Source organism: Lotus japonicus, chromosome 2, assembly GCF_012489685.1.
Source record: "Lotus japonicus ecotype B-129 chromosome 2, LjGifu_v1.2".
NCBI lineage: Eukaryota > Viridiplantae > Streptophyta > Magnoliopsida > Fabales > Fabaceae > Lotus > Lotus japonicus.
The window spans coordinates 4,219,808-4,246,076 of NC_080042.1; the positions used below are offsets into that span (position 1 = coordinate 4,219,808).

Here is a 26,269-nt window from a genome sequence, read left to right on the forward strand (position 1 = left end):
AATAATAATAATAATAATAATGATGATGGTTAAAAGAATTGAAATTCCTGTTGGAACTCGAATCCTTAATTTTTTATTTGTCCATCAATACTTTAAATGTTATTCCTATTTTCGTTGTTCATTTGCTTTTTCCAAGATTTTTTTCCTTTCCTCTTTAATGATTCGTTATTTTCAAAATATCCTTTCTTATTAAAGCTTTTTGGAACTCCAATTATATAGGTAATCCAAAGGTTTTGTGCCCTTATTTTTTTCTATATAAGCCCCTTTGGTTTGAAGTTTTGATTCACTATCCAAATTTCCATCGGCTGATTTCTAGAACTCTAAGAATTTCTGTTTCATTTATCCTATGGCTCTCAAAGTTGATGATCTGTCCAAAATTGATGCTTCTAAAGAAACTTGGATTGTAGTTGTGAAGGTCCTTCGATTGTGGTTAACTCCTAGCTACTCAGGTTCTAAACTTCCTTCATCTTTGGAAATGGTTTTGATGGACTCGAAGGTATCTTTTATCTAGATTTTTAATCTTTACATCGTTGCTTTTAAATTTTTTGATATTTTGTTTTTTTTTTGTCATTTTTTCAAGGGCTGTAAAATTCATGCATCTATCAGATGAACATTGGTATCGTTTCCAGAACCAGATAACCGAGGGTCGTGTTTATCAAATATTTTTCTTTGGTGTTTGCGAGAATGGAGGCGAATTCAGGACAACCTCTCATTCATACAAGATCAATTTCCCAATGCATTCCAGTGTCAGGCTCATGTCTTCAACCTCTATCACCGGAAACCCATTTTCTTTCATGTCATTGTCTGATGTAGTATTCAAAGAACCTGATACCTCATTCCTTATAGGTATTTGATTAATGTGTTTTTTTTTAATTTATTAGTATTTTTTTAGTTGTCAATAACTACATGCAGATTGGTTGATTTAAAAATAAAATACATGATAATATTTATATTTGAGTAGGTTAGGAAAATTTAAGTTAAGATTTTTTAATTTACAATCTCCTCCCTTGCGTTTTTCCTCTCACTATATTCCTCATTAAATTCGTACCAATTTGTTCTTTCTTCTTCTCTCTTTAGAAATTTTAAATTTTAAATTTTAAATATTTTTATTTACCATGTGTAGACTGTTAAGTATTAATGCTTCCACCATGCATAACATTCATTGGGAACCTACACCATTTTCAAGTTTCTCTCATTCCCGCAAGCTTTTATCAAGTTCTCATTCTGAGTTGGAACTTCTCATGGATCCTTCCACACAAGCTTTTTGTGGAATGCTCATCTTTTTTTGGTCTCTTAATTCTAGCAACTAAAAAAATCGGCAAATATTGATTTTAGTATAATAATTTTATTTTGAATCATTGTGTTGGTACATGTCTAAATAATACGAGAAAAATCTCCCGTGCGCGGGTAAGAACATTCTACTTGAAAACACTTTCATGTAAAAGCTAATAGAAAAAATAATTTTCAAATAATTTAAGTGGATTGTTCATAATTTTAAAATAAATTTAGGAGCAATTATATATATATATATATATATATATTAGTTGACCTTTGTAAGTCCGGAAACTAATAGATCCAAATATATATGTATTTATATCTTCAACGCAAAAATCATTTATACGTCATATGTGCAACACTGACAGTAGTAAACTTCGCCGTGCAGCGCACGGGGAAAAACACCAATCAAATTCTTCTACTAGGAGGAACATTTTAACAAGAAAATACTAACATGTTAAACCTAATAGGAAAATAATTTTATGAGTAAATATATGTAAAAGTTGTGTGAAATTTTGCGAGTTGTGTGTTATTCATTGTGCTTTTATTTTATTAAATGCTCATTTTTTTATTCTCTTAATTCTAACTGCTAAAAAATTGGCAAATAATAATTTTAGTATATCAATTTTGTTTTGAATATTTATATTTGTACATGCCTAAAAATAGAAAAATCCACCACGTACGGGTCAGAACATTCTACATGAAAACACTTTCATGTTTAAACCAATAGAAAAATTTATCTTCAAATAATTTAAGTGCACTGTCCATAGTTTGAAAATAAATATAGAATTAGTTATATATATATATATATGTATTTTGGTTTCACTTTGTAAGTCTCAACCTAATAGTTTTAATTATATGTATTTACATCAAGGAAAAAATCATTTATACATCACATGAGGAAAATTGAAGATTTTGGCTAATTAATTTCTTTTTGTTATGAAATTTTTATATTGATTAAATCAGTGTATGAATACAAAATACTATAATTGAGTGCCCGAATTTATGTTTTTTAAATATCTACTTCTTTATTATGATTGTTCTTTCATTTTTAGCATATATAATTATTTATACTTAAAATAATTATTGATTTATCAAATGTAATAAAAAAAATCGCCGTGCAGCGCACGAGGAAAAACACTAGTTCGATAGAAACTACAAAGATTAAAGTATCTTCTGAATAACAAGGAACACTAATCATAAAAATTAAGTCCAACATATTAGGGTCAAAACTAATATAAACCTAACTTTTTTCCCTTCCCCAAATTGATTGTTCAATTTGCCAATGTAAAAAAGCACTATTTTCCAGTTTTTACTGGCGCAGACATAGTTCTGACCAATAATATTTGGAGAATTTTATGTCTTTAAATACAGAGACCTGAATAAACAAATGAACATCAACATGTTGATCTAGGTGGTAGGCAGCTAGATCCCTAAAAAAAGTTTGAACTCTGGGAAGTTATTTGTTCAGAGACAGTGTCACAATCTCCTGAACAGGTTTACGCCAATCAAAAAATATATATTAAAAATGAACCATATAAAGGTTTTCGGTAAAAATTCACATAGCAGATCACTTGTAATATAAGTATAAGAAATTTAAAAAAAATGTAAGTATAGAAAATCAAAAAATGAGCTATCCCAATAAGAACAGGAATAATCTCAAACAATGCCACATGGAACACTGATGTCGAAAAAATCACCGTTATATGAAAGAGAGTCAAAACTTCTAATACAATAATCTCATGTTCACATCATTTCAAAACTCTTATTTCCAACCATCAGCTACCTCCATGGCTATCAAATGTAAATAAAAGAGAACAACGTTAAGCCACAAAATTTCAAAAAGAATACAAGTTCCATCTGTTACTCTTAAAGGGATGAAAGGCCGTTACTAGCAGCTGACGACGTCATGACAGACAGAACTTCAGTAACAGACCCCATGGCACTCAGCGCTGCTTTCAGAACCTCTTGAGGGCACCCCGGCTTTACAATGTTTCGAACCTGAAGCAACAAGGAGAAACTCCATGAGAAGCAGAATATTGATTCAAGAAACGGAAAAATGGTTAACTTAGTCCTCAACAACTAGGTATGGAACATTAATATTAAAAGCTTCTGCTAATCCAGTACATATGAGGAGAAGCTACTCCTTGCTTAATTTTTACATTTGATTCTAAAGCTAAAATCAATTCTTGGGAGAAGCAATTTTAGCAGCTTTTGGTTGTCAGAATTGATTCTAAGGAAAAATAAGTTGTGATCTAGATGTGCTTCACTGGTTTATAGGTCTTGCGCAAGAGACGCTTAACACCAGCAGCAGCAAGTGAGCAAACATATTTACCTAATGATTCAATAAAATTATCTAGTTGATTCAGTCTAGAAGATTGCATCTAGTTATAACGCTTGTTATACCCTAAAATTTGAATTTCTTTAACATGAGATTTGAAGTAAGGAAATCATGTCTTGGGCAGTTAAGGTATCAGTGAGTTAATTATTGTCAATACCTGTTCAAGGTACACCTGAAGTTGCTTAATGCGACCCATGTAGTCCTGGTCTTCAACAGAAAGAGTTATAGGTTTGGCATCAGCACCAGGACCTTCAAATTGAAGTGGACCAGGATTTCTATAAATATCATCCAGAAGAAAGCTTGTTGCGTTTTTCCTCAAGAGACTGCAACCAAAGACATGCATCAGATTCAAATAACTGCGCTCTAGAGTAATAACTAACTAACCATGAGGAGTTGCAAATTAAAAATCTTTTCATACAGATACATAAAACATGACAAAAGGGCTTACTCATATGCTTTGCCTCTCAATTCCACAGTAGCTGGATGAATAGCAGGTTTCCCAATTGATGTGGCTCCTGGATTTGGGGACCAACGCTTCACAGTCATCATTGACTAGAGATTATCACAAATAAACAAAACCTGTTAAAATTTTCTACCGTGGAAACAATACGCAAACAACACATTCAGTTTGAGAGAGAAAACAAGAGAAATAATGTCTGAGCAAGTATATATAGCTGATCTGATTAGTTACAGAGCGGTTACAATCTGCTATGATAGTTCTAACTAATGCTAACCATAAGCAACTGCTAGGTCTAGAACACTCCATGACATCAGGGTCTAAAACACTTCATGACATCAGGTTGTGTACTCTAATAGCACAAAACAATCATGAATAACCATTTAGGAGGGAATATAAGCAAAAATATGAAAAGAACAAAGACATACAGAAATTGGAGCAGCCCCACATCGCCACTTGTTCACAGGATTCTTCAGGTTGGTTAAAGATGCCATGTATCCATTTAAACCTGCAGCCAGTATATGGGAGCAGATGTGTCCAAGAACCTGCAATAATATCAAAGACAACAAGTTATTAACAAAAGAGAGAAATACAGAGAGATAGATGATGATGAGGCAACTGAATCAACATACATATGCATAGTCACAGTCAAACTTTGATGGAAGGGATCCACGAGCTTGATAACCGAAAAAATGGCAAATGGCATTGAATTTCTTCCCCTTATATGTGCCTTCTTTCTGTCAAAAGAACAACCAGATTTTTAGCTTTCAGACAGAAGTGGATAATTCATCTTATAAGTCACTAAAAGCAATTAAAGCCATGTCCACAAAGCTTTTTGAGCCTCAAGCAACAAATTGAATGATTTCAAAACCATACTACATTATCACAAATATCTACCATTATAGCCACCAAGGAAATGTTCAATTTTTAACAAATTTAAAAATTGGTCATAGAAACATAACGAAAAAAAAAAAAACAGATGTAGCTTGGGAGCAGAAGAATAAAAGCGAGTTGGATAGCTTAGTAATTGTATTGCAAGTAGGAAACAGCCACAAACAAATACCAAAAAAAAAAAGTTCATGCATAAGAGTCTTCAGAAGTGCAACCAAAATGGCGGAAAACCAATTATGCCAAATCTAGTAAAAGGAATATATGATGCAGAATGAAACAGAGATCTAGAGACCACACCTGACGCTTGTTTATCTCTGCTTCCACAAGGTATGCTAGTAGTTTCTCAGTTTCAATCTGAGAATCATTACAAAAAAGGGAGAACAAAGACGTTAAGAAATTTCCTTTCTAGTAAATCATATGAACAGCAAAGGATCAGACAATTAGTACCTGTGACAACTGTGCAGAGTCATCTGATTCAGGGTAAAGGAGTAGCTGCAGCATTGAAGACATTAGGGTAAATCATACCTGTGTTAACTGTTTAAAACCAAGTTGATACTAAGGCCAGTTTTCAGCATGAAAATAATAAGTTTACCTGTTTCCTAATAAATGGTGGTAGAAATTCGAATAGAGCAGATGCCCATGGCGAAAGCTGAGAAGATATCTTGCCAACCGCAACACCTTGTCTGAGTAAAGTGTGAATTTCCTGAGAGACAAATGGTTATGGAAAGAACGGATTATGGTCACATTGTTTATCATATTCAAACGAGACAGAAAACACTATTAATAATGGCTAACATCATATTCAAGAGTCTTCTATGGCATGAAGACACATAATACCGATGGATGAATACTTTAACTAACAAGAGTTTGAAAATGTTTCGTTCTTGCGTACCTTCAAGAGTGCATACACTTCAGGGATGCTCTCTATCAACCCTTCTGGCAGGAGGATTACTCCATGGTATTTGTCTGACCAAAACATAGGAATGTAATTCTAGATCTAAGCAGATAGTAAGAAAATGAAGACATGTAAAAAGGCAATTCAGATAATTCAAACCTTGCTCTGCTCTAGCCTGAACGGCATCCGAAATCTGTTTCGTAATTTCAAAAAGGGTAAGCTTCGATGCAGCAACCTCCTCACCAAGAATTACCTGCATAGAGCATAATAAAGAATATTTTGTCAGCATAGATTTGTAGACCATAAGGTCATGAATAGTCATTAATGATGCAAGACAAAATAATATGTACCATGTTTGGATGGGATTGGAGGGTGCATTCCAAAGCAACATGTGATGCCTTGCGTCCCATAAGACGGATGAAATAATAATACTAGCAAAGAAAACTCAGTCAGAAAGATGTTAGAAAAATAATTATTGAATATTCAAAGCTTACTCGAATATGCAAGTGTGTCTGTGTGTGCATAAGAGCGCGTAGAAATGATATTAAAGAAAATCAGGGCATTAGACTCCTTACCTTCTCCGCAGAGAGAGCATCAGTGCAGACATTGCTGATGAGCTGAGAATTCACCTGAGCAAACAAAAAGAAAGTTTTCACTGGTACTTCAATTGCTCATTATTCCTTAGCATAATTTTGCAAACTATCCCAAAAATCCCAAACAGTGTTTCTTTATGAACAGGAAAATGTCACTTAAAAAAGATGAAATATTTTCATCAGCCACAGGGGGAATAGCAAATACAGACTGGCCTATCATATTGAACCCAAGTTGGCAATCATCACATTTCCTAATAGCTGTCAGAATGTCAAAATTGACACCCTCACGATAACATCACATTTTCAATGTAAAGCATAAAGAAAAATACACACATTGAGCTCCATCACATGAAAACAATTTAAAACCCCATTAAAAAAATTCTCACCCTCATTGGACAAATACCTTACAAATGGTATCAAAACCAACATTAGTTTCCACAAACTGATTTTTAAGATCTCCATTCAAAGTCACAGGAACGCCAACCACCTGCAGAATCCCAACAAGTGTCATCAATATATTTTTGTAGAAAATATACATATGAAATTAAACCAAACAATATGAAGAGGTACAACAGATAACTCGGAGACTAAACCAGTAACAAAAATTAAGAGATAATCTCAACCATAGAGCTTTTATAAGCAGCCCTTGTTGTCTTGCATCTACAATGACAAAATTACAAAATCCACAAGATAGTCCCAACCATACCTTTGTGGGGCATTTTGCTTCAGCAAACGTTTCTGCAAGCTGGGCAGCATCTGTGTTTGATGTCACCCCTGAAAGATAATGTATTTCAACATTCAGAAACCTCTTCCTAAAAATGTAAAACCATACATGAAGATCTAGTAAGATTATGTATACCCCCAATGATGACAAGACCATCAAGTTTCAAGCTGTTGCATGCAGCAAGAGCAGCATTAACTTGCTCTGTGGTCCTAATTTGATCTTTCGTCCGACCAAGCAAATCATAACCACCTAAGAAAGAAAGCCATAGTGTCATAAGAAGGCCTTAATAATTTTCTGAAAGATAATTGACAAACTAAAACAACTTCATTTGCCATAACCAACCTTGATTCTTGTATGTGGAAAGAACACTGTCAGTTATCTCCAGAGTTTTCTGGGCAAATAGACCTTCTGAACCACCTGGAGAAAGGAATAAGCACATGCAGACCTAGTTACTAAGTTTTCTATCAAATATGGCAATTTTAAAATGGAAGAAAATATTAAATATTAAATCAATATACCAAATCAAGCAAAACATGGAGTTAGGATTTCTAGTTGAAAAAAAAAACTAAAAGACCAATTATGAAAATTACCAAGAAATCCAAGTAGAACACTTTTAGGATTGTGGATTTTGAGAGCAGTGTGAAGACCCCAAATGACATTGTGTCCTCCAGGAGATTGCCTTCCACAAAAAACAATCCCTACCCTGAAACATCACCAACAAAACTTGTAAGATTCAAAACACACAAGAATCATAAGCAGATTCAGAACAATGCCTAGGGAACATCAACATGACAAACAGAAGTTGACCTCATTGGTGGGTGCTCAGTAATAATCTGAGCATCAGGGACTTTAGCAGTGGCCCTGAGAAAGTGAGCCAAAGGGTGTCCATAGGTGTGTGGAAAAGCTCTGCTTATAGCAGGGGCATCAGAAGGGTCAGCAGTTGTGGTAGCATCACCAAATTCAACTCTCACAGTGGTTCCCTGCACTCAAAAACAAAAAAGAAGAAAAGGGTCAACGCAATTTCAAACAAGTTCATCACCCAGATAATAAAAAAAAAAAAAAAAAAAACATGAGATCTAATCACACAAATAGGTAGTGAATGAGCGAGCACTAACCTGGAGGCAAGGAGGAAGCTCAGGCTGGTACAAGGATCTAAGCTTTTGAAGATCTGAGAGTTCTCTGGGAATACCATAGTCAGAATCCATGGCAGAAGAAGAGAGGGTGAGAAACACAACACAAACGTTGTTGTTGTTGTTGTTGTTGGCGATGAGTACTATGGAAGAGTGTAAGTAACTATTGTTGTTTGTATTTGGTGGGATGTTGAAAGTTGTTGAGAGAAGAAAACCCTTTTAAAAGAGTGCACCTTACACCTGACCTAACCAATTTTCTTCGCTTCTTCAAATCTAATGACCCATCTTCCACCAAAATCTATACCTACCAAGCCCATCGAATTCGGGTCCCTTTTTATTCGCATATTCTATTATTTTTTTTAACTTTTTTAATCTTTATCTTTATTTTCCTTAGTGTAGTCTTTTGTCATCTCTCCAAGGTAGAACAAAAAGTAAAAAGGAAAGAATTTAGATATATCTTTTTACAATAAAATATGGATTTTGGATCTTTTTAGATGATAAATATGCCTTTTGGTCTTCAAAAAGTTATACCATAGGATTGAGATTCCTTACCAACTGAGGGCTCTCAGAATTTGTAGTTGAATGGTATATGTGAGATTCCATTGTTTAGTGACTCCGGGAATCACACGCAATACCAATAACTAGTAACTTTTTTCAAAAGGTAGGATTAGATTTTATTGATTGAATTATTTGGATATTTTTCATGTAAATTGAGTTAGAATATATTCTTTTCAAAAATGATATTATCTCTTAGATTGCCTTTAAAATAAACCGCTCAAAATAAGTTTTGCACAGTCATGCAACCATATCTCTCCATTTTGCTAATTCATAATTAATTTTAAATTTAATGATATTTAAAATAAGAAATTGAAGGATATGATTAAATGACTGTGCAACAGTACATAGAAATTAATCTCAATTTAAAATTTAATTTTTAAATAATTTGTATATCTTTTTTATAATTTAGATACTTAATTTTATATCTTTTTAAGAATTTTAAATATTTAATCCTGTGCGTAGTTTTAAATTTGATTCATCTTTTTTTTTGAACGAATTTGATTCATCTTTGACAGCAGGGAAAATACATCTATCACGTTAGAAGAGATCTCATTCTCACGTGATTTTTGTTTTTCGTGTTTTTTCATGATGACCCAATAGCTTGCTTTGTTCGATGTAAACAAGAAAAAAATTGACGAGAAAGAAAGCTTTATCAAAAAAAAAATGGGAATCATATACAAGCTTTTTTTTAGGGGGCAAGCAAATACAAGCTTGAAGGCATTGAGAATTGAGATGTACAATTAAACCAAGTTCCATTCTCATGCGAGAAAGAAAACTTATCTAAATGCGCAGCATTATTTGTTGATTTTGCACATGTAAACAAGAAAATTACCGGAAGAGGGAGAAATAAATTAATTAGTGGCATTTATAAAATTAAATTATCCTTTTTCTTTTGTACATGAGGAAGAAAAACTAAACTAACTAACAAAATCCTGCAAAAGGAAATAAATCAGGCTAGAAGGAGGTTGTCCCCAAACACACTGTGGCGAACCCTCCCTTGCAGCATGGCGAGCCAGCGAATCTGCAGCTGAGTTCTTGTCACGCGGTATCGGGAGTAGCATAACCTGCCAATCTTGCTGGAGTAAACCTCTAACTCGTGCAATGTCCTCCCTCGCCCAATAGTCATCCACTGCAGCTCTAGGTTGCAGCACCATCAACGCTTGTGGACAATCCGTGCAGCAGACAACGTTTCGATAGCCAACGCTCCAACCGTGTTGGTGGCCAAGCTCCATAGTCAGGATCTCCACCGCGAAAGCTGACCCTGTGCCATAACTACCTGATGTGCTAGAAATCCAATTCCCAAACGCATCCCTGATTATGGCACCACAACCTATCCTCATCGTGTTTGGGTTCCAACTCCCGTCAACTTGGATGCGAATGGCATCAAGAGGTTGTTGTTGGTTCAACTATTGTGGTGCTTGCTGCAGCAGCGTTGGTGACGCTCCGCGGCTCCAAGTCAATATATCCTGCAAAACCTGTCGACTGCCAGCCATTCACCATGTGCCAGCTCAGGTTTTAATGGCTATCGATCCTGACTTCGTAATCACTGAGGGAATCGTGACTTGCGCTGGTGGCCCTTGTGTCGTTACAATTTCCTCTGGCGTCGGTATTGGGGTTGTAACGTTCGTTGTGCTCGTTGCCTTCTCGCCAGCCGCCACCGTCGTTTCGCTCGCTCCCTGCGTTTCTCTATTTGAACCTGCGTGAATGGGTTGCGTGGTGCAATTACGTGAGAGGTGTCCATAATACCTACATTTCAGAAATAGCGAATGGAGACCCTCGTACTCCACATTGTACCAAGTGCCTTCTAACCCCACAACTCCAAGCACCGGTTTGTTAAGATCAATCTCTACACATATACGTGCAAACTTGCCTCTATGCATATATGTTGTGTTCAAATCCACTTTGATGGGTGTTCCCACCGCTGACGCCAACGTCATGAGAATATTCTTGCCATAGAATTGGAAGCCAAGACCTGGAATGCGAATCCAAACAACAATAGTGTTGATCGTCGAGTTCGCCGCAACAAAGTCTGGCGTCCAAGGCTTAACTGCGAGGTAATGATCATAGATAAGCCAAGGTGCCTCTGATGTTACCCGCCCCTTATCCTCCTTCTTGTCAAAATTTACAAGAAAGTAGCCATGGTGCACATCATGCACCTCATATCCTCCAGACAATTTCCCCTTCACTCTCAGCTTCTCACAAAGAGCTCCATAACCAATATGTTTACCTAATAGCTTCACCACGAGGCAATCCTCCAAAAGTTTACAAATCTCCACATATGTGCGTGGATCAATAGAGAACATGGGGAAAGACTCATCCCCCTCCGCATACACCATCTTCATGACACCATAATCGACAAGGTTCACAAACTCCCTAGTTTCTGTGCTTTTCTATGATCCAAGGACTTTCTCCTTGAACGTTGGCTTCCGAACTATGTCTTCCCGTGGCTTGGCCGCTGGTTGGCTCCCATTTTGGTGATCGCCAAGATCCTCGTTATCAACCTCCCTCTCCAATTCAATGTTTAGAAAGTTAATTCTCCCAACAAAGATTTTATTTCTAAAGGAGAATAAAGCAAGTATTATTTGACCCGACCATCTATTAGTAAATCATATTTTTTTACAATTTTTCTTTGGTGCATTCATTACTATCCTAATTTAAATTTTGGTATGTTGAAAATCAAATATCTCCTCAAATACATGATTTCTAAGAATTGAACTTTGTCCAAATTGAAGTTAGTTTGGTTCTTTCAAAAAAAAAATATTTTGGTTAACAATTATTTTGGTGATAATAATAAAAATTAAGATCTTTAGAATTTAAATTTGCAATTTTCAAAATACTTTATTAATAAAATATTTCAAATGATATGTATAAATGTTTTATTATTTTAAATATTGATTGAAGAAATTTTAGTACTACTATAAAGAAAAATATATTTTAGTATTAATTGATAAAATTAAGTAAATTAAAAATATTTACTTTATTACATATTTAATTTAATATAAAACACCATGACACATGTTTCAACTAGTTGCTGGTAATTCATCGTGGGGTCCCACCTGGGATGACCGTTCAATTTCATCATGTTATGAGGGAAGCCAACTCTTTGGCGGATTGTTTGGCTAAAGTTGATCATGTCTTTGGCTTTGGTACTTACTCTGTTAACAGAATGTCTTAATTTGTTTGTATCTGGATGTTGAGGAGGCTTTAGCCTCCCTCCGTGCTCCTGTTGCTTAGCGTTGTTTCGCTCTTGGGGCCATGCCCCTCCATGTAACAAAAAAAATTTGGTTGTTGGTTCAAGTGATACATGTTGATTAAGTGGGAAAGTCCAGGGATCATGAGAACATAGAGCACCTCGTGTACCAACATGGTGTTGTTCATGTTGTAGGCAAATTAAACCTCTATTTTGGTTAAAATACAAGTTTGAACTCTAAAAAAATTATTTGTTGGAAGAGGCTGTTACTATTTTACAAATGGGATTAGCCTTGCTATTAAAAGACGATTGTGTACCCAAAAAAAAAACGATTGTTCAATTTCTAATTTATAAGAATTAAAATTAGTTTAATAATAATTTTTAAATACATATTTGATTTAAATTTAATTGATTAAAACATTTAAGTATTGATCAATGACACATAGTTTTATGAAAAGAGATAAAATAATGCGAGTTTATTAGATTTTAAAAACTTAATAATGTCAGGGTTTGGGTTAGTGGTGCGTGATCATAATGACAGGATGATGTTTGCTGCTACATGTATGGAGCCTGCTCACTTTGATCTAGCTATGGCAGAGGCGTTAGCATTGATATGGAGCTTGAGCGTGATAGAGGAACTGAGCATGGATGAAGTGGTAATTGAGACAGACTCAATGATAGTCTATAGGGGTGTAAGCGGGTTTGGTCCGATCCGCGAATCCGATCAAATTTATCCGAACCAAACACATTGTGGTGGGTTGGATTGGATCAATGGTTCGGTTCGGATTTTTTTTACTGAATCCGATCACCTTCGGTTCGGGTATCGGATTTGGGGATTGAAAAACCGATCAATCCGAACCAACCCAATAATTGAGAATTTTTTTTATATTCAACTCAAACACTGAACATATTTAATTGGTTCGGACATTTAAACACCCTAAATCCGAACCAATCCGGTCCGATTACACCCCTAGTCTACAAAGCTATGAGGGAGGCTCATTGCAAGCCTTACATTGAGCCAATTATTTTAGACTGCAAGTTATTAGCCTCCATGTTTCCTAAGTTTTCCATTAGTCATGTAAAAAGAAAGGCTAATAATTCAGCCCATTCCTTAGCTGCCTTAGCAAATGAATTCCCCTCTAATGTGTGGTGGGATTATCTTCCTCGTTGAGTTGCAGAGGCTATCTTTGTAGATGCTTTTTCTTATGATTAATGAAAATTGCGTACTGGCTTTCAAAAAAAAAAACTTAATATATCAGGGTAGATTAGTAATTAGAAACTATCCAACCCAAATACCCAATGCAAAGTATACATATATAAAATATTATAGTAATTAAAAATCTTATCAAAATTTAGCTTAATGTAAATAATTATATTAGGGATGATAAAATATAAAAATACCGCTAGAAATTTATTTTAAAAGTACCAATTACATAAAATTATTTTATTGATAAAACTTATGTTAACAATAATATCAAATAAAATATATAAATATATATTATAAAAAATTAATTTAATTTTACATAATATATTTTCTTAAATTATTCATTTTAATTTTTTTCTATCGAAAAGTTGGTCCCGGGATCTCCCTCCCACATATCCCTTAGCTCTCACCACTTGAACTATCATTCGGGGACTTTAAATTTTCTTTTTATTTATTATTTATTTACAACATTTTGTATTTTTTGAAAGAAACATTTTGTATTTTTTTAAAGAAACATTTTATATTTTTAAAATCATTATCATTTAATAGGTATATAAACTTGAAATTTAGTAAAGAAGCTTCTAAATAGTATTTAAATTATTTTAAATATTCAAAGTACTCAACCGTCTCAACGTCAATCTTGAAATCATATTCTTGACCACTGTTAGACTTAGACGTATGGGTCTTCATTCTGAAAGAGGAACCCAAATTCACATCTACCCCTTCAAAGTTTTCAACTGCATGAAACTAAAGAACCAATAATTTCTATGTCTGATGATAGCAAAATATATTTTATCTCTATTTCTCTAATCTGTTACCAATGGTCAAATAAAATTTCCATTTGTCAAAAAAAAAAAACCCAATGGTCAAAGCGTCTAGAACAAGGCTGAACAACAGAGAAAGGAAGATACATTGTGCCCTTCGGATCAAATTTTATTATTCTATATTTAATTAAATCATTATTCTATTTCAACTCCTCTAAATCCCGAGTGATAGCTCAAGTTGTAAGAGTTATGGTAGGGATGTCAAAATTACCCACACTCACGGGTATCTGCGAATAAAAATCCGCTATGAGTAATTACTCACACCCACAGGTATATGCAGATTTATTTAATTGTTATTTTCACTATCCATTTACTAATAGGGAGAGGGGTAGTTCACTTGGTGAACTAAGGAAAATGAAGGGATTTGCAGGATGGAGGTCAGGATTCAAACCCGGGTGAAGGAACTAATTTACTACTCCCTCCATTTCTATATAACTGGTACTTTAAGGTTGTTGCACAAGTATTAAGAAACAACAACTAATATTCGTGTTTTACTAAAATTATTATCTAACTTCCAATTACACCATTTATCTCTCTTATTAATTCTAACTTTTCAATTTTTCTACCATTAATAAATGAATGGTACACTTGGTAAAGTAGAATTAATGCTCTCTTGAAACTTTAAAAGTATCAATTATATAGGAACAACAAAAGAACCAAAATAGTATCAGTTATTTAGGAACGAAGGGAGTAACAATTAACAACTAACATTTGTCTAAAATGGGGTGGATCCGGATATTGATGCATCAATACCCATGGATACTCGCCCGATATAACAAATACTAAAATATCTTTGATATATATATATATATATATATATATAGTCTAGCAAGAGATGTATTTTAAGTTTAATATATATCTAATGAATTTGTGTTTGAATTATAGTTATCTCTAAAGTAAGTTTTTACAATAGTAATGGTAAAAAGAAGTCATTTTAGTCCTAAAAAAGAGGTAAAAAATAAGTGTTTTTCTTTACACATTAATTGACTATAAAGTCGAGTCTTAAATTTTATTTTCAATTGAACAAAGATATGCAAATCCATATATGTTCATGGGTGTCGGGTGCCCATGGACATCCACGAGTATTTTAAAAACCGGTTAAAACTCATTTAATGGATATCCATGCGGGTATGAAGCGGGTACATGTATAAATTTTTACATGCGGAGCGGGTGGTGGTTATATACTTCCCATGCCCACCCTAGCCATTGACATCCCTAGTTATAAGACATATGAGTTGAGTAGAGAGGTCCAGAGATCAATCCCTGGATGGTATAATTTATCTTTTGGATGTACCAAAAACACACCTCCAAACATTTTAACTGTTTCACTTTGCCAAAGTTCCATTTTATTTTATTTCTCTTTCAAAAAAATATGGTGTACCAAATGATAGCTAAAATGTTAAGAGTTAAGGGATATATGGATTAAGTGGGAAAGTCTCGAGATCAATTCTTGACGGATGCAATTTATCTTTCTGGTATATAAAATAAATAACTAAACACACCACTGATTTTAAATGTTTATACTTTTTTTCTTCCCCCATCATGTTTTACCCTTTAAGTTAAAAGGTATATTATATGTGTGACTTTTTTAATCAGAAAACATAGGGGTTGTGAGCAGTGGCGGATCCAGGACGCCCGGATCAGGGGTTCAAATTTTTCAAATGAACACATGGGTGAAAATTTAATTAGAAATAACTTTAATATGTTTATACATCATAAATTATACAAGTCATAGTTGTCCTCTACGTGATTTCATATTCTGAAATCGTTGAACAACTTACACTAACACTAACGATCATGTTCTTCCCTCAATCGAGGGAAAACTGAATAAAGTTAAATTTTACATAAAACTTGCAGAAAAATATAAAAGCGACTTTCTCTTATCACTTTACTTACTAAGAAAATAACAGCCAAATAAGTAAAAATAGACGAAAACGCATCCATCACTTGAAATTTTGTATCTGCAAATATTTATGTATGTATGCACATTCATATGTATGTATGATTCATTAATATCTATCATTTTAGTTTCACTTTTGACATTCAATAATTAATTAATGCATATTATTTCACCTATCCTCAATCATAATTTTGCCAAATATCTTAGTTAAATTGACCAACTGAGGTTAGAAATCTAAACTGAAAACACTAGAAACATATACTATTCTCGTTGAGCGTTTCCAATTCAGTAAAGATCAGATAAATGAATAATTAGATTGTCTTTAAGAACTAAGTAACTAACTCGAAACAGAAAAATTGAACGAAGGATATATAATTTAATATTGAACTATTTTGCAGACGATGATTCTGATTGCAGTTCTCACTTCTTAGTTGGGTGGGACTTAGGGTAGCGAGAGAAAGATGGTGAGTGGCTGAGTGCGCGTGTGTGAGAGAGAGAGTGAGGGGAGTAGGTGAGTGTGAGTCCTTGGTGCAAAACTTGATCTACTAGTATAATTTAAAATTTTCAGGGGTTCAAAAAAAATATTACTCCCTCCGTTCCAGAAAGTTTGTTGTTTTACACCATTTTTCAATATCCCAAAATGTTTGTTGTTAGAAAACCAATGCATTTTTTGCTAATTTTTTCCACCTCTACCCTCATTTAATACATTTTCTCTCACTTATCACCTTCCATATTAACCAACCACAACTCTTCTCTATTAATTACATTCTTTTCTATCTAAGTATAATTTAATAGTTGCACATCATACTAATAAAAGCAAATAAGGGCAATCTAGTCAAATTATACTATTAATAATTGTTTTCTTACTCTTTGTGCCACAACCTTAAACTACAAACTTTATGGAACGGAGGGAGTATATAGGAATGTAAGTGTAATTTTTTTTTTGTTCAGGGGGTCCATCTGAACTCCCTCATGTTCAAGTGCGTCCGCCACTAGTTGTGAGTTATTGGACTCATAACTTAATGGACCAATAGAAGAATTTTTTATAAATAAAATATAAAAATTTTAACTCACTTATCTTCAATGTAATTTGACGATGAATTATTTAACACAAACTTTCTCATAGGTCATTTGAACAACCCGAAAACATATCTCTGGTCGGGCCAAATAGTATATCCTATGAACAGTGAATCTTGGATTCGACTTCTTTACCGTCCAACCATGCAAATTTGCTCGCTTCTAAGTTTTAAACTTAAAAGATTGTATACTTTTCATGGGGTAGGACCAAAGAGTGTATAATATGAATAAAGAACTCCAAGTCTGACTTTGTTATCATCGAGCCATGCAAGTCTACTCGTTTCTAAGTTTTAAACTTAAGAGGTTATGTTCCTCTAGGGCGGAGGCAGGGGGTGGCCTGCCTGTGCCATGGCCACACCCAAGATTTTGCAAATCTCTTATAAAAGAAAAATTAGCTTTTGTATTGTTAAAAATCCACAACTGTTTCTTCTTCTCTGTTGTTATATTTTCGCTTTTGGCCCCGGTGAGATCAAATTGCTAGCTCCGCCACTGTTTCCTCCCTACCCGTTCTGATAAGTGCATATAAGTATATAACCCAAAGCAAGATTAAAAGGTGTCCCTATTCCAACTCGGGCAGCTCATCCACGCTTGCAGGAGTTATTTAAAGTCTAGCGCATTGCTCCACCCGAATGGTAACGGTTTTAGGGGACCGTAAGCCACAATAAATCGAAAAAGAGACAAGGCTTAATTGCATTTTTGGTCCCCAACTTTGCCCTTCCCGCGAAAATCGTCCCCGATTTACGAAATTAGCAAAAACCATCCTCAACATTTATACTCCGTTGCAAAACTAGTATGTTGTTTCACTTCCGTCTGAAAAATAACGTTTTGTGGGTAAAAACCCATAAATATGATGAATATTTATCTTCTTCATTCTTCATTCATCATTCATCATTCCAACCCAGGTGGAATTTTTTTTTTCCTGTAGTCAAATAATTCAACCAAAAGGTTAAAACTTTGAGAAAATCCACCGCACCTGCTCAAGATGCAAACAAAATAAAACACGCAGCTGCTTCACAAACCAATAAACGTAACCCAGGAACAGCTCCCCCAAGATGCAAACTGAATTGAATTGAAGTTCAATAAATTGTTCTGCGCACTAGGTCATCCAACAAACATCATTCGTCAGCAGGTTCGATCCCAACGATGTGGACTGAGGAATCAACCTGAAGTGAACCCCGAAGCCATGCAGGCATCAACATCCAAACCTACAGATCTAGCTCTCCTAATTTTATCGGCCATCTCTACCTCTCCATTTGAGGGAAAATTGACGGAAGCTAGAAAATTTAGGGGTTTGCTAAGTTCAGATTGGCACCAAACCCATGTTCTCCGAACCCGATCTAACAAGGAAGGAGGAGGATGAAGAAAAAGATAAGGGTGGGTGACTCTCCAGATTGTTCTTAGGCGTTGTTGATGAAGACGGTGAGATGCACGGGAGGCGTTGATGATGGTGAAGATGGGTTTGGGATTAGCTTTGTAAATGACATATGTAACCAATCCAAAACAAAATTCATATTAGCTTCATCATCTTCCCTTTAGATTAGATTGATCAATAGAAAAACAATGTTTCTTGTTGAATTTGAAGTTGGAAAAGATACCTAGCAGTTGGATCTGACCATGTTTTTGATGCGCAGGAGATGAAGATAAGAGTTGATGTTTTTGATCGATTCTTCTTCTTCTCTGGGTTGTTGTGGGGTGGGTTTCTGGGTTTTTGGGGGTGGGGGTTGGTTTTTGGGATTTTGGTGGGTTCTTGGGCATATGAAGATGAACTTCGTCATGAAGAATCTTTGAAGAAAGAGATGAAGATGATGAAGTTCATGTGTTTTTTTGTTATTTTTTATTTTTTACCCAGAAAACGTTAGTTTTCAGATGGAAGTGTAACGACAGACCAGTTTTGCAACAGAGTGTAAACGTTGAGGATGATTTTTGCTAATTTCGTAGTTCGGGAACGATTTTCACAGGAAGGGCAAAGTTGAGGGACCAAAAGTACAATTAAGCCAAGAAACAAATATCAAAAACATAGTAATGAGAGGCAGCATGGAGCAGTGAGAAAGGGGACAGACAATACATATTAACCATTTCTCGGAAACTCACATGCTTAAAAGAGGAAGATGACAATACCACTATAGAGTAAAGGGCAAAGCAATGGAGCAGCTAGTCTGAAGGAAAAAGGACCAATTGCCAAGATAAAAGGGACTACTAAATTAGGAGAAGGCATTTTATATTGTAATTGCATAAAAGGTCATAGTAACAATGGTTAAAGTTTCTTCCTCCACTTTGCCTTTCACTGTGCATTATAACCCATGTAAAACATCATTTATTTACACCCCTCGTGTGATCACCACCCTTATTCTTATGTACAAATCTCTAAATGCTTTTTCAAACTTAAATGTCATACTATCTTTGTAAGTATCTTTCGTCTTATTACACTACAAGAAACACGGGTTTTAGCGGCCGTTATGTTTTCTTTTAGCGGCGATTATAACCGCCGCTAAAAACGTTTAGCGTCGGTTGGAAAAAACGACATTGAATAAGGCGACGCAAAATTTTAGCGGCGGCTATATAGCGACTGCCGAAAAAATCGCCACTAAATTTAGCGGCGATTTTACCAAATATATTGCGGCGGTCATACTTGCCCCTAGACCGAAAGTGTCAATTTCTTTTCAACGTTTAGCGGCGGTTTCAACCGCCGCCATTGCCCAAAATGAATTTTTTAAAATTTTCAGTGGTTGCCTCAATTGCCCCTGGTAGTGTTCTTTTTAAATCAATGCAGTACCACTCCTTTCAAATACAAAAAATATTTTATTTAAATTTGATCCTCATGGATTAGAGCTGTCGATGAGTTGCAACCCGCGAGCCAGCCCAACGGGTTGGTTAAATGAGTCGGGTTGGGTTGACTAAATTCCAACTCGGATATAATATGGGTCAGTGCAACCCAACCCATTTAGGGTTAAACGAGCCGGCCCGCGAGTCAAGCGAGCCAGCCCGCGGGTCAGAGTAATTTTTTATTTTTATTTTTAAATTGTTCTGGAGAGTGAGCACATTGACATATTTGTTTAAAAACCTTATTTGTTAGTATTATTATTAAAATATGTTGAACTATGGTAGATTTGGACCGGTTGAGTTGATATCGTTACTAATTACTATTGTAAAACTATGTTAGATTTGAAGTTTGAACTTAAATTTAGATATGAATAAAGTGAATGATGTTATATTGTTTACTTATAATCTTAGATTGATGAACTTTTATAAGTACCTTTTTATAATAATTTTTTTTAAACATTTTCAAGATTTTTTAATCCAATTTTTGCATTTTATTTATTTATTTCATCCAACTCGCGAGCCAGCCCGTCAACCCGCGGGTTCATAGCGAGTCGGGTTGGGTCCATAATTTTCTGGCTCATTTAAATACGGGTTGACATAACCCAACCCGTGACCAACCCAACCCGTTACGGGTCAGCCCATATGGGTCGGGCTGACCCGTTTTGACAACTCTATCATGGATAGATAATAATATAAGTCAATTTACCTTATTAACCAGATATATATTGCTAGGGTAAATGGTCATTTTGGTCCTCAAAAGTGTCAACTGACTTCACATTCATCCCTGAATGAATTTTATTCAGCTCGCGGTCCCTGGAAGTTGCTAACGCCAGTCAATTTAGTTCCTGGCGTTAAAAAAAGTTACGGACGTTAGCACAATTTAAAATTTTTTTTTTTGCATAGCTGGACCTGCCTACGTGAAATTCAAATATTGGTAAAACATTTGGACGTCAAATTAGTCCCTGAATGTGACAAATTAGTCCCCAAACCATCATCACCATCATCTTCATGAAGATAAACCCAGAAATTGAAGAACTTCATTCTTTATCCTTCTCCTCGTTCATAATCAACCCAGAAATTCTTCCCTCTCAACTCAGAAAAAAAAAACCATAAATTATTCCCTGTCAACCCAAAAATTTACTTTTTTTATAGGCCAAATACATTAGTAACGAACACAAGATGAATATCAGCACAACAAAGCTAGATACAAAAACAAATATCCAACCCATTACCATCAAACAAGAGAAATAATCAACCCATTCCTAGCTTCAACAATTCAGTACCATAGCCCCAACTTACATTCCAGTGGCTAGAAAATCTGTAATGTGAGCATAAGACTAAAGCCCGTGCTCAATTAGTTGAATATAGCAGCACAAAGCCAAAATCCATATTACAAGTTTACAACATCAGGAACATTAAGAGAAAGTTCAATAAGTTCAAGATTTGGTTTTTTCAAGAGACATCATCTGCATAAGAAGCTCATTCCCCTTCCACAATACCAATGGTCTAAGCACTCCTCTTAGATACACAGATCTGCAATAAAACCAAACGACTTTCATCCAAGCCACAATCAACCGTAAAGTTTACAACTTTCCTCATCTCTAAGCAAAATCAACCCCTTCACCATCGATCTGAAGCTTTTCTCACTAAACACTAAAAACCCAACATCCATAGCCACACCCACCTTCTGTAACCGAACCAACCAGCCTTCTTCCTCATTCAAACCTCCAACCCATATCTGGTTAATCCTTTCTCTCATTCCACAAAGAGCAGTACCCAAATCTGGGTCTCAGGGATTTGGATACAAATCTGAGATTTATCTTCACCGAGGTCTGGAGTGAGGGGGTGGTGACCGGAGAACTTGAATCAGGTGGTTTACGTGGTGGAGGTTGGTCATTTAAATGGGGAGGTGGTTGGAGTGGTGGCCGGATGGGGTGGAGTTCTTGGGGAAGATGAATAAGGAGAAGATGAACAAGATGCAAATGAAGGAGGTGAAGATTGTGGGTTTACGTTCTGGGTTTCTGAAGCATGATGGTTTTTATTTTATGGTTGATATAGTTGATGAAGAAGGGTAAAAGTGAAGATGATGGAAGAAAGGGGATGAAGATGATGGAAGAAAGAAGAAAAGGACCAAAGTGAAAAAAAATTAGATAGATAATATTGACTTTTCAACCGAAGGACTAAATTGACACCTAAAAGATTGTTTAAGTGGCAAAAAATGTGTCATGTCAGCTCCTTTGTTAACGTCCGTCAGTTTTTTTAACGTCAGTGACTAAATTGACTGGCGTTAGCCACTTCTAGGGACCGCGAGCTGAATAAAATTCATTTAAGGACGAATGTAAAGTCGGTTGACACTTTTGCCATTTACCCTATAATGCTATTACTACTTCTACTTGTACTTCCCTTTAGTAGATGGATCTCAACCATTTTGTAATTAACAAAAGGAGAAGAAAGGAAGTCAAAGTAAAGAGTGTATACATGAGAAGAGGAAAACTGGACATTTTGTTTTTAAAGCAAAAGATATATTAATAGATAGAATGTTGAGAAATAACCCCCCTCAACATGGGTACAATAACCAAGCAAAAAAAGTGGCAAAAACCCAACCACTAACGTCAAAAACCCCACAAAGACGGGTTCAACCAAGACAGCATCCTTATCAAGCTGTACGAAACCTGCTGACGAAGACCCAACCTAGCCCTACAAACCAAAAGACCCTCCAGCAGTAAACCAACGGAACGTTTGTGTTGAGACACCGAACCTAAAAAACAAAAACATAAAAAATAAAATAAAAGCTTAAAAGGACGACCGAACGAGCAGATGAACAAGCAGCACACAGCGCCACAGGCTCCAACACCTCGAGCCCCACAGAAGCGACCCAAAGAAGATTTTCTAGCCAAACACATGCAGAACCAGACCACTGTAGCCGGAAGGTGACGTGAAAGGATGGGGCCACGCCCGCGCCTGTCGCACACTGCTATAGGGAAGAAAGGCAAGAGGAAGTGCGGAAAGCTTTGTTTGTCATGCCCTGGAACACAAAGACGAAGAAGGAACTATCAAGGGGAATGAGAACAAGGAGAGGGGGTTGTCGCCGCACAATGAGGCGGCGCGGCGGCCACCCTAGATCTTGAAATCGAGAGTGTAGATAGGAAAAGAGTGGATTTTCAGTTGAAAACTGGACATTTGTTACAAGTTTTAGAAAACTAGTTCTAGGAATGATGTTTAATTCCCAGGAATCTGATGTAGTACAGTTTTTGACCCATCTGAATTCGTCTCAAGTCTAAAAATATCATTTTAATATTTTAATTAATTTTAATATTTTATTTAGGATCTTTTAATTTTGTTTAGGATTATCTTTTAAATTCGTTTAGGATCTCTTAATTTCATTTAGGATTATATTTTAAATTCGTTAAGATCTTTTAATTTCATTTAGGATTATCTTTTAATTTCGTTTAGGATTTGTTTATTTTCTGGTAGGATATTTTCTTTTCCTATTGAAGCAATTGTAAGGCATAACCTATTCAGCTTGTTATTGATAATACAATTTGATAATTTTCTCTCTTTTCTGGTGGATTCCGGACTTTCTGGTGGATTCTAAAGTTATCATTTTAGGGTTCAGTGCTTGTTAACCCGTGTGTGCTTCCAACTGCATTAGAATCTCATTACCAACACAAACATTCCCAGGTAAAATGATAAATATGTCTGGTTTCTATATATTATTCCTAAGAATATTTTTAAAAATATTTTATTAAAAAAATATAAAAATAGAAAACGTGTTGTGGAATGAGGGTTAGTGAGAAATAACTTTTATTCCTATGAGAATGTTAGATTCTCTCTGTTTGAGGTGAGAATAAAACTTACAAAGTCATGTCTAATTTAAATTTCTGAGAATCTTTCATACCCGAGAATAAAAGTTTTAACACTTATTACAAACCTGAGAATGTTACATTCCCAATCTTACATTCTTGGGAATATTTTGAGATAGCTCTCTAAGGGAAAATTAGATGATCTATTAGCAAATAGTTCTGCCCTTAAATAGTGGGAAAGAAATATGGGATGCAAAGGCTTATCATGAAAGAATGATAAGTTAGAATCATTATACTTATAGAAAATGTTAGGAGAAGAGATGACACTCTACAATGTTTTTCTAAAATTTGAAAATTTGTAAAAGAAAATACAAAAGGGTGAAAAACCTATAACAAGAAATTGAAAATGTGGCTAGGCTTAAGCTTATGACTTTATTACGCATCTTAATGATTTAGTTTTAAATGTCAAGACATAATTGACAAAAATATGATAACGGTTCAAGTTTCAAAACCTAAAAAACCGATTAAATAACAGTTTGAGCGACTTATCTTAACCACATATCGATCCGAGAACTTCATCTTCGTGTAGGTCAGGGCCGTGTAGGGCCTTAGGCAAAATAGGCAATTGCCTAAGGCCCCCCAAAATATATAGGCCCTCAAAATTATTTTTTTGGTATGTATATATGTTATATTATTGGGACTTAAAAAAGTAGTGAAACAGTAAAAAATTAAGGAATATTAATTGTAACATGGATAATGTAATGTAAGAACATCAGTGCCATGTGAGAAGTGCAATTTTGATAGTTATTAATAGTATTATTTTGTATTAGTAAATTTACATTTTTCAGAAAAAACAATAAATAATAAATAAAATATATGTTGTTTATACATTTAAAAAACTCAAAAAAATAAATTGTGTTACTCATAACAATTAGTTTTTTTGTTTGTTACAAGAGGAAAATTTTATAACAATTAGTTTGCTTTGCATCATTGTTTCTTCTGTAAAACAAAATTTTTTTTTTTTCATTTTTCTACGTTGAAGTGAATTATCAAAGGAGATATTTGTTATTAAAATGTTGTAAAATCTCTCATTGATTCATTCATTGTGTTTCATGTTCTATTGTTCATAATTTTTTACTTATGTTAGAGTATAAAACTCTAATAAATGATTTCACAGCTCAAAAAACGGGAAGATAATATAGAAAATTAATAATTTACATGATATGTTTGGTCTCTTTAAGATTTTTGTCAAAATAAAAACACTTTAACATTTTCGTCTTAAGCCTCAAAATCTCTATACACGGCCCTAGTGTAGGTAGAAATTTTAATATCAATTTACAATTGGTTATCTCAGATACTTATGACACAATGACAAGATGATTTCTATACTCTCAAACACCAACATCTAAAATTATAAAAAAGTTGTGCTTTATAAAGGAGGAATTTAATATGCTGAAGTTTTTTTTTTCGACCTTACACAAGAGCAATTTGACCAGCTATGGTGAGTTGCCCGACTTTCTTATTCAACAGGCTTCTTCAACTTCATCTTCAACAAAGCGAACACACCGGACCACCCGCTCCAATACCACTTCAATTTCAAATACAATATTTCACTACGTCTATGTTGAGCATTGCAATGCGTTGACATTTCTCAAGTATAGACTAGCTTGTGCAAAACATCAAGTTTTGCTACTAACTTGTTCAGTTAATTTACAATATCAATTTACAATTGGTTATCTCACATTGCAATTTATTTTTCTATTTAAGTATGATTTATTTGGCTTAAATACTCCGGAAGTCCCTAAAATTGTATGTCGTACGAAAATAAGTCTCTGAAAAAAAATTCTGATTCCGAATCCCTGGAACTTTTATTTTTAATCTAAATAAGTCCCTACCCGTGTTATGTGCTTATGTGGCTCTATTATTGCACAGTCATAGATTCCACATGGCTTTTTTATTTTCCTTTTATTACACATGTATTAATAAATAATAATTAAACATTTTAGTCTTAACATTAATCCCTAATCCCTAATAACAAATTTTATAAATTTTTATACCTTAAAATAACATTTTAGATTTGTTATTAGGGACTTATTAAAGATTATTGGGGATTAGAGATTATTAGATTTAGGGATTAATTTTAAGTTTAAAATGTTTATTATTATTTATTAATACATGTGTAATAAAAGGAAAATAAAAAAGTCACGTGGAATTGATGACTGTGTAAAAATAGAGCCACAGAAGCACATAACACGGGTAGGGACTTATTTAGATTAAAAAAAAATTCCAGGGACCCGGAATCAGATTTTTTTTTCAATGACTTATTTGCGTACGCCATACAATTTTAGGGACCTCCAAAGTATTTAAATCAATTTATTTTACTTACAAATTACTTTGTCTTCTCGACATTGCATATACATTACATGCCAAGCTAAAGACTCGTGTACCTGGCTGCCCAAATGACCTTTCGGTTTACCATTATCGTGGTCAGCTCAAATAACCACCATCCATCAAACTAGTTGATCACGAGGACCAAACGAAAGACTTCCACTTTCCTAATTAACTCGTTGAACAAAATGCTAAGTTA

General features: G+C 34.7%; 3 protein-coding genes across 3 annotated transcripts; all 3 read right to left on the reverse strand.

Moving 5' to 3' along the window:
- Positions 1–2,962: 2,962 nt before the first annotated feature.
- On the reverse strand, positions 2,963–8,607 carry LOC130737438 (pyrophosphate--fructose 6-phosphate 1-phosphotransferase subunit alpha). The gene is made up of 19 exons (XM_057589196.1): positions 8,292–8,607; positions 7,984–8,156; positions 7,767–7,879; positions 7,519–7,593; positions 7,312–7,425; positions 7,159–7,226; positions 6,856–6,939; positions 6,435–6,488; positions 6,210–6,290; positions 6,019–6,112; positions 5,857–5,930; positions 5,557–5,667; positions 5,412–5,456; positions 5,262–5,318; positions 4,706–4,810; positions 4,502–4,618; positions 4,065–4,168; positions 3,774–3,939; positions 2,963–3,276 (listed from the first exon to the last, which is right to left on the reverse strand). The coding sequence occupies exons 1-19, from the start codon at positions 8,379–8,381 to the stop codon at positions 3,145–3,147; spliced, it is 1,857 nt and encodes a 618-aa protein (XP_057445179.1). The 5' UTR covers positions 8,382–8,607; the 3' UTR covers positions 2,963–3,144.
- A 1,174-nt stretch (positions 8,608–9,781) lies between these two features.
- LOC130735940 (uncharacterized) lies at positions 9,782–10,204 on the reverse strand. The gene has a single exon (XM_057587808.1). It carries the CDS (start codon positions 10,202–10,204, stop codon positions 9,782–9,784), a length of 423 nt encoding a protein of 140 aa, XP_057443791.1.
- Positions 10,205–10,372: 168 nt separating this feature from the next.
- LOC130735941 (uncharacterized) lies at positions 10,373–11,200 on the reverse strand. The gene has a single exon (XM_057587809.1). It carries the CDS (start codon positions 11,198–11,200, stop codon positions 10,373–10,375), a length of 828 nt encoding a protein of 275 aa, XP_057443792.1.
- Positions 11,201–26,269: the final 15,069 nt, after the last annotated feature.

Coding starts and splice junctions, on each gene's coding strand:
- LOC130737438 (XM_057589196.1), bottom strand. CDS start 8,381: ATGGATTCTGACTATGGTATTCCCAGAGAACTCTCAGATCTTCAAAAG. Junction 5,457..5,556: donor CACCATTTATTAGGAAACAG/GTAAACTTATTA, acceptor TCAATGCTGCAG/CTACTCCTTTACCCTGAATC. Junction 4,169..4,501: donor GTGGGGCTGCTCCAATTTCT/GTATGTCTTTGT, acceptor GATAATCTCTAG/TCAATGATGACTGTGAAGCG.
- LOC130735940 (XM_057587808.1), bottom strand. CDS start 10,204: ATGAGGATAGGTTGTGGTGCCATAATCAGGGATGCGTTTGGGAATTGG.
- LOC130735941 (XM_057587809.1), bottom strand. CDS start 11,200: ATGGTGTATGCGGAGGGGGATGAGTCTTTCCCCATGTTCTCTATTGAT.